General features: G+C 50.6%; 1 protein-coding gene across 1 annotated transcript; it reads right to left on the reverse strand.

Moving 5' to 3' along the window:
* Positions 1-7: 7 nt before the first annotated feature.
* LOC125425344 (E3 ubiquitin-protein ligase TRIM41-like) lies at positions 8-6,297 on the reverse strand (the record flags this gene model as incomplete). Its single annotated transcript, XM_048482957.1, has 4 exons — positions 5,824-6,297; positions 3,264-3,428; positions 968-1,063; positions 8-141 (listed from the first exon to the last, which is right to left on the reverse strand). Coding segments are annotated over exons 1-4 (824 nt in total), but the record flags the coding sequence as incomplete, so codon positions are not given.
* Positions 6,298-9,139: the final 2,842 nt, after the last annotated feature.

The following is a 9,139-nucleotide window of genomic DNA, read 5'->3' on the forward strand; positions in this document are numbered from 1 at the left end:
CAGGTGCTGATCCCGGTTTTTTGCCACCTCCTTCTCCACCTCTTCCATCTGGGCCAGCAGAAGTTTCTCTTGTTCCTCCAGAAAAGTGTGCAGTTCCCTGAACTTGGTGACCATCTCTTGTTTCTGTTTTGTGGTTTGTTTCTGATATGGAAACAGAAGGAAATCGGGTCAACATCATGAACACAGGTGGCCTTTGCAGTGACAGGTCAAACTGAAGAGATTCTATTAACTTCAATCATATCCCCCCTCAGACGTCTCCTCCCCAAACTAAAGAGTCCCAAATGCTGCAGCCTCTCCTCATAAGGAAGGTGCTCCAGTCCCTCAATCATCTTAGTTGCCCTTCTCTGCACTTTTTCTATCTCTTTGATATCCTTTTTGAGATGTGGCGACCAGAACTGAACACAGTACTCCAAGTGCGGTTGCACCACTGCTTTATATAAGGGCATGACAATCTTTGCAGTTTTATTCTCAATTCCTTTCCTAATTAACCCCAGCATAGTTTGCTTTTTCACAGCTGCCATGTATTGAGTTGACATTCCCATGGAACTATCAACTAAGACGCCCAAATCCCTTTCCTGGTCTGTGACTGATAGCACTGACCCCTGTAGCGTGTATGTGAAGTTTGGATTTTTTGCCCCTATGTGCATCACTTCACATTTTGCTACATTGAACTGCATTTGCCATTTCTTAGTCCACTCACCTAATTTATCAAGGTCTATTTGGAGCTCTTTGCAATCCTTTGCGTTTCTCACCACCCTACCTAATTTGGTATCATCCGCAAACTTGGCCACCACGCTCAACTCTGTTCTGAATGGCAATTTCAGGTCTCCCTTTGGTGGGCCGGTCTGCTTCCAAACAGGGGGGAGGGGGAGGAGCTGCCTCATGGGGTCACTTTTTTGCTGCTTGCACACAATCTCCCAATACTAGTTCTGGAAGCTGCTCCCCTCCCAACCACAATGAAACTTACCAGCAGGTCTTGGCTTTCCTTCTCTACCTCTGCTTTAGACGCCAGAATTTTTTCTCTCTCCTCCTTCAGCTTCTCCAGACAATCACAGAATCGATCCTAGGGGAGGAGAGACTCGAAACTGAGATTGATTACTCTAAATATTCCCAGGAAGTGACCATTTTTTAAAAAAATGGCAGGCAGGAAATGTAAATGGCACTGGACTGGGGATGATGGAAGAAATGAATACCTTCCATTCCACACTTTCCCAAATTTTCTTTGGGTATGTTCTTCCAAGAATGGGCACACCAAAGCATTGTGGAAGCAACCACAGCTGTAGGGTGGGAAAGGCTTCCTTATAGTGCCATGATGCAATGGAAAGTTGTGGTTCAGTGGGGAAGCACCCCCTCGGCATGCAGGAAACCCCAGGTTCACTATATTGTTGAAAGCTTCACAGCCAGAATTAACTGGGCGTTTTTGGTTTTCCAGGAATGTGGCCGTCATCTGGTACTTTTTGCTGCTAATTTTTCCCCACATCTATAGCCGTCAACTTCAGAGGCATGTCACATTAGGATCAAAAACTACCAGACCGTGACCACACAGCCCAGTAAACCCACAACACCCAGGTATACTCTCTGACGTCTCCAGCTGAAATGAACAGGCAGCAGCTGACACCAAAGACCTGAGCCCAGGGACATTCGCTGCCCGTCAGAGCGGACCTGGACAGACTGTCTGATTCAGAATAAGGCAGCTCCATGCATAACTCTCCTGCCCCAGAAAGCTCCTGTTCGGATTTAAACTACTGATCTTATAGATGCTACATTCAAGTGGGGGGCACAGAAAGGTACTAAAGATGGAGGCTTTCTCCCCCAGGCCAAGAGCGACTGAAGGACAGCAGCTGACGTTGAGAAAGCAGTTTGTGTGTGTGGGGGGGGGGGGTGTGAGGCAGGTAAAACTAGGAGTCAGACAGCTGTCCCCTTGTAGCTCTGCCATGCAATAGCCTGGCCAGAAGTCAACAGGGCCAGACTGAAAGGTCGATTCCGCACTTGGGTTATCGACCTAAGTTCGAGCTGTGTTCGACCTAAGTGCTCCGCACAACCACTGGGATCGACGTGGTTTTGTACCAGCTTCGCCCCGTGTAAGGGTCAAATTTCCGACTCCAGTTGGGAACTACTACTTTTTCAGGGAACCACGCTCGAACTCAGCTCAATTCCAGTAAAGTGCAGAATCTCTGGTGCCGGGAGTCCCCCATTCAGCCAATCACAGCTGAGTGTTTCGGGCATGTGTACAGCTGGCCAATCAAAAAACGCCACCTTCGTCCCTCCATTCCTGTGGCAGTTTTTTTATAACGTGTGTGGGGATAGACAGAACATGGCCGTAGAACAGTAGCCAATCGGAACGGAGCAGCGAAGAGGCACAGGATGATTCCGCCCTCCGACCTGGGATCAAGCTGGTTGCAGTGGGGAACAACAATGGCTTCGACCTGGGTCAATACCCTTCTCAGGGAACTGGGTCGAACCTATTTTACTCGTGTGCGGAATCACCCAAAATGAGCCAATCTCCCCACTTTATCATACTCCCCCACTTTAGCCTCGGCAGGGGGCAGGAAGCAATACCTCAGGGAGCCACCCAACCAGAAAGGAGGCAACAAAGAGAAGTTTCCATTCTCCAATTTGGGCCCAGAGGCTGAGGCAGAACCTGCAGGATGTTTCCTCACAAAGCGAAGGATCCACGGCTCTTCCCCTGTGCATTTCCTACCTTGCACTCTTGGGAGGCCTCGTCAAGAGGAAGGGTCTCGTGATCTCTGTGCTCCTTGGATCGGTCACAGACCACACAGATGAGGGCTTCGTCATCCTTGCAAAACAGCTTTAGCGGTTCCTGGTGCTTCTGGCAAAACCTCTCTTTTCCACCGGCCACCGTTGCCTGAGGCCCAAAACAAGGAAACAGGATGCATTTCGTTTCCCCACCCCACCAAATCTTGCCAGTCGCGCAGTGCTCAGTTCCTGAGGATGACATGAGCCGCAGTGGCGTAGGAGGTTAAGAGCTCGTGTATCTAATCTGGAGGAACCAGGTTTGATTCCCAGCTCTGCCGCCTGAGCTGTGGAGGCTTATCTGGGGAATTCAGATTAGCCTGTAAGGGAATTCAGATTAGCCTGTACACTCCCACACATGCCAGCTGGGTGACCTTGGGCTAGTCACTGCTTCTCGGAGCTCTCTCAGCCCCACCCACCTCACAGGGTGTTTGTTGTGAGGGGGGAAGAGTTCCCTCACAAAGAGACCAAGGAGAAGGGAAGGAGCATTTCCCCTGTGCATTTCCTACCTTGTACTCTTGGGAGGTCTCGTCAAGAGGAAGAGTCTCGTGATCTCTGTGCTCCTTGGATCGGTCACAGACCACACAGATGAGGGCTTCGTCATCCTTGCAAAACAGCTTTAGCGGTTCCTGGTGCTTCTGGCAAAACCTCTCTTTTCTACCGGCCCCCGTTGCCTGAGGCCCAAAACAAGGAAACAGGATGCATTTCGTTTCCCCACCCCACTCCCAGAACTGTATCTCTCCTTGTAGTGACTGGATATAATTAGTGTCTTGTTCAATATAGAAAAAAAACCCATAAACATTTAGATAAAAACTGGTTGTAATCAAATGGGGTTTGTCCTTCAGCTGAATTTGGGAGGCGGAGGTTGCAGAGAGCTGCAGGGAGGGGGAGTAACTGGAGGAAAAGAGAGTTCTGGGGGAAAAGAGGGACAGAGAAGCCATTTGAGTCCCACAGAAAGCCTGGTGCTGAGAACAGGTTTTGCACCCAGACTGAGAGGAAACACAAATCTTGCCAGTCGCGCAGTGCTCAGTTCCTGAGGATGACACGCTTGTATCTCGCCTTCTGCTCCCCCCTCCATATTCACGGTGACCTTGGCGCAGTATGGGAAGCCCCACTTCAGCAGAGGCCCATATAGGGGGGCTGCTCAGGGGCCCCCTTGGGCAGTGAAACCTCTTGGGCTGGCCACACAGCTCAGCCTCAGTGTGAGAGGGCCAAGGGGACAGTCATATTAAATAACAAAAAGGCCACCACTAAGAGGAAGGAAATGGGATTATCCTGCAGAGGTTTGTCAGGAGGCCTGTTATTTAGGAGTTTTGCCGTTGCTGCTTTCAAGATGCACAGGAGGGGGGGTGGAAGGGGTTAACTGCATTTCTAACTGTCTTTTCACTGTTTCGGTAGAGTGTTATGTAGCACCAGGTGGTGCCCAAGGTCACTGCTTGCCCATCTTCTGTTATCTAACTGACTTTTACTTTTAGGCGCGTTTTTCCCAGGATGGGAGTGGGGGTGGGGATGTTGGTTGAATTAAGTGTTGGGATTTGCGCAGGTCAGTCAGTTCTGGCTTTAGCCAGGGAAGATTCCACGTCATTAAAGCTTCTGTTCTACAACAAGAGTGTATGTGTGTTTGGCCAAAGGGGGCCTCCCAGTGAAAGGCTGGGCACTAACACTTATAGGGCCATCAGCAAAGGGTGGGTGAGATGGTGGGATGGGGGGAGGAAGGGAGGTAGCTGGCTCCCACTGGCGTAATGCCCATTGGGCAAGGTGGGCAGCTGCCCAGGGCATCACCTTGTGGGGGGCATCAAAATGCTGGGTTCGTTTTTGGGTATTTTAGTGGTTTTCCATGTTTGGCCTGCAGGGGGTGCAGTTTTTAGGCTAGCGCAGGGGTAGGGAACCTGTGGCTCTCCAGATGTTCAGGAACTACAATTCCCAACAGCCTCTGTCAGCATGGCCAATTGGCCATGCTGGTAGGGGCTGATGGGAACTGTAGTTCCTGAACATCTGGAGAGCCGCAGGTTCCCTACCCCTGGGCTAGCGGCACCAAAATTTCAGAGTATCATCAGGAGACTGTTCTTATGCTACCCCCCAAGTTTGGTGTGGTTTGGTTCAGGAAGTCCAAAGTTATGGACTCCCAAAGGGGGTGCCCCTATCCCCCATTGTTTCCAATGGGAGCAAATAGGAGATGGGGCTACAGTTTTGAGGGTCCATAACTTTGGCCCCCCTGAACCAAACTGCACCAAACTTGGGGGGTATCATTAGGGCAGTCTTCTGATGAGACCCTGAAAGTTTTGAGACTGTGCCTTCAGAAATGTGCCCCCCACAGCCTGCAACCCCCATTGACAGCAATGCACAAAATTCAATGCAGAACAAAGATTCTTGGGCAAATTTCTAGGATGTTCCTGCAGGGGGTGCATTTTTGTATGTATCGGCACCAAAATTTCAGGGTATCATCTGGAGATGATGGCACCCCCCAAGTTTGGTGCAGTTTGGCTCAGGGGGGCCAAAGTTATGGACCCTCAAAACTGTAGCCCCATCTCCTATTTGCTCCCATTGGAAACAATGGGGGATGGGGCACCCCCTTTGGGAGTCCATAGCTTTGGACTCCTTGAATCAAACCTCACCAACCTTGGGGAGCAGCATAAGGACAGTCTCCTGATGATATGCTGAAATCTTGGTGCTGATATGTCTAAAAATGCACCCCCTGCAGGCACCAATGTCCTGGTACAAAAAGAAATTTGGTCGTGGTGGAGTGGCCGCCCATGGGGGGGGGGGGGGGCATCCAACTCAGGTTTTGCCCAGGGCTACAGTTTGCCCAGGGCTGCCTCGTTACGCCCCTGCTGGCTCCCTTCCATCACAAAGAGAACTCCCTCTTCCTTTTTGGATCTATTGCTAGCCACAGTTGTGAGGGTCAATTTGTGGTTGTGGGGGCGATAGCAGAGTATATATTTTATATTATATTAATAGAGACAAGTGAGCAAGTACCAACAACCGCAAGCTGGAGCTTTCCAACCAAGGGAAATTTAAAGCCACGCACAAGGATGCAACAAAGTCCCCCTCCACCGATTTCTCACTTACTCGATTTTCCTGGAAAGCCTCCTCCAGAGGAATCACCTCGTGATCTTTGTGCTCCTTCGATATCCGGCAGACCAGGCAGACGGGGGCTTCGTCCTCCTGGCAGAAAAACCTCAGGGGCTCCTGGTGCAGATCGCAGACCCCCCTCTTTCGCTTCTTGCTGCTTCCCTCTGAAGGGCGGAGTTTCTGGATTAGTTCCACGAAGTTGGCCAGCTGGTGGTTGGGCCGGAGGGTCCCCTCCTGCGCGGGTCCTCTGCAAAGAGGGCACGAAGCCTCTGCCCCCTCCAAGGCCCCCCAGCTGTGGGTCAGGCAGGCCCGGCAGAAAGTGTGGCCGCAGCCAGCAATGGTCACCGGGTCCCTGAAGAAGTCCAGGCAGACGGAGCAAGAGGCTTCCTCGCACAGCTCCTCCAGGGGACCCGTCGCCGCCGCCATGGCTCCCCTTTGCGAGAGAGGAGTTGCTTTCGCTTTCCAAATCAGCCCCGGGGCGTTTCCCTTCCTCCGGCTGCTGCTGCAGGACGACCCGGAAATAAGAAGCTGCGGGGTGGGGAGGGGGGAGCCTGGGGGAAGAGAGTTGCTTTGAGCGACATTTTACCCAGGTCCATTTGGAGGCGCTTCAGGAGGCAGGAGGATGTTTCCCTTCGCATCCCAAGAAGTCAGGAAAAGTTAGAAGGAAGTGCAGAGATGCAGCAGCGGAGCGGATTTATCGAGGGGAGGAGGAACTCCCAGCATCTGCCCCTTCCCAAAACAACAGCCAGGGTCAGCTGATCTCCCCCACCCTTCTTGCTGGGGCAGAAACTCTCCAATTCCCCCTGTGAAGCTCGCTGACCCACACAACGTTGGAGTAGCTCAACGGTCTAAAACAATCCCCCCTCTCTGCCTTGGTCTCCGTGGCACTCCGTTCCCGCGACACCAACACACGCGTGTTCCCTGCAAACAGGATCCGGAGGCAGACTCCAAATCCTCAAGGGAGGCGCAGCATGAACTGCCCCTTTCCGAAAGGTCCCCCATGTCCAAGAAAGCAGACAGGAAAGCAGCACAGCAAAGAAAGGGCTGAGAAGATTCCCTTGCTCCTTGAGCTGCTAGTTTTCTGCTGGGGGAGAGAAAGAAAGACTGCGTGGTATAGCCAGTGTCTTCGTTGCAGCCATATAATCCCAGGAAGGTGCCAAAGTTGGAGGAGGAGCTATGCAAACTAGACCACTGGACTGGAGGCACAGTCGGGGCCCAATCTCTAGGAACAGGCCATGGTTCCAGTCCCGTCTCTGAGGAGGACATCTCAGGAGGACTCTGAATGCACTGAAGGTGTCTTGGGTGGAACTAAGATTGCCTCTGAATGCAGGGACTCTGTTGCCGCTGTTGGCAGGAGAAGAGTCTCCGCTTTCTCAGAGTCCTTGGGTCTTTCCCATGTTTAGACTTTTCTTTGCTGGAGGGTCCTTGGGAGGATCTGGTGACATGAACCTCCGTTTTTGGAACCACTGGAACCAGCACCAAAGGAGGCAGTTCTGATCTTAGAGTCAACAGGACTGAACAGATCAAAGGGGTTCCCACTGGAGGTTCTGAAACAGATGCTGAGGAGAATGGCCTGGCAGGCACCTGCAGTCCCGGTTGAGGGGAGGCCACCACTCCTACAGGGTTGCTTCCAGTAGTGGGATTAAAATAATTTAACAATCGGTTCCGGTGGTGGGATTCAAAACTGGTTGTCAACAAGCACCATTTTAACAACCGGTTCTGCCGACGTGGTGCGAACCTGCTGAATCCCACCACTGGTTGCTTCCCCATGGGTCGCCTTATCCGACTGGGCTCTGGGGGTAAACCTTTGGCAAATCGTACAGGCTTGAACATGATCGGCTTCCCCCAGGCATGACAAACAAAGGTCATGTTTGAGTCTGTGCATCAGTTTGTCTTGTCTCACGCTGGGAGCACTTTTCAAACAATGCCTTGAGGGTCCATCTGTACAGACCACCCATGAGGCTTGATTTCTTCCTAAGGGGCGGATCCCCGATGATGAAGACCAAACTCAGGACAAAGCATTGAAGGAGAGGACGGGTAGACCAGCTAAAACCACCTCACCCCACAGCACATAAAATCTGTAGAAATTATCTAAAAGACAGGGGCCTTAGCTAAACCAACAATATAGTGGCAGAAAAGAGAACTGAGGGAGCTAGGAGCTTGAACACACACACACCCAGTTGCCGAATGGCAAACCTGCACACAAGCGCCATCCCAATGTGTGTCTGCCCAGAAGACCTCGTTGAACAGCCAATACAGGTAAGTGAGGCTGCACTAGAAGACTGAAGGTGAAGTATGTTTTTCAGTGTTGCTCCCATTGGTTGGGAAAGACCTCTCTTTTGACAGGAGCTGGAACTGCTCATTCTGTAGCCAAACCACTATGAAGTATTGTGAGCGCAACAGAACTCTTGCCAAGAATAAAAGTGATGGATATCCTTGTGTGACAGGAGGAGATGGTGGCACTTTACAATGACAGGGTGGCTGTTCAGGGGCCAGCTGGGCAAGCGGGGGTGGGTGATGGGACCCAATCCCCTGTCAGGATTTATAAAATGGCTGACTGGAAAACAAAATGGCTGAGAGTGTGATCAGCTTCATAGTTTGCAGAAAGCATATAGGAGGTTGTTATAAGTAGTGGAATATTCCAGCGGCAGTTGGTCTGCAGTAGAAAAGGAACAAGTGTTAACCTGTAGCGTGATTGGTGGAGAACTTGGGACCAATCAGGGGCTTGTTGCTTAGGCAGGAAAATGTATTCATTGTATGGTGTGTTTGTGCCTGAACTGGAGTTGGTAACCTTCACATGTCACCTCTGTATATTCTCTTCTGTTATGAGCTGTGTGCTGAAAAAGCTGTGTGCTTAACAATGCTGTAGATAGCTGAGTGAGAGTGTTGAGTTTGATCAGAAGTGTTCTGTATAGTTATAATAGTTTGCCTAGGTAGTCTTATATATACCCTGTGTGATAAATAAAGAAATATTGCTTTTTCAATATATATCATTAAGAATGAAATATGGGTTTATATGTAGTCCTATAACTTCGTATGTGGCTTTTTCAGTATCTATATATGTATATCAATTAAGCATGAAATATAGATTTATATGTATCCCTATAACCTAGTGCAGTGGTGGCGAACCTTTGGCACTCCAGATGTTATGGACTACAATTCCCATCAGCCCCTGCCAGCATGGCCAATTGGCCATGCTGGCAGGGTCTGATGGGAATTGTAGTCCATGACATCTGGAGTGCCAAAGGTTCGCCACCACGGACCTAGTGTGTTAGAGGTAAATTGTATTTTACTTTCTTGCTTGTCTTATAGA

Source organism: Sphaerodactylus townsendi, unplaced genomic scaffold (genome assembly GCF_021028975.2).
Source record: "Sphaerodactylus townsendi isolate TG3544 unplaced genomic scaffold, MPM_Stown_v2.3 scaffold_304, whole genome shotgun sequence".
Lineage (NCBI taxonomy): Eukaryota > Metazoa > Chordata > Lepidosauria > Squamata > Sphaerodactylidae > Sphaerodactylus > Sphaerodactylus townsendi.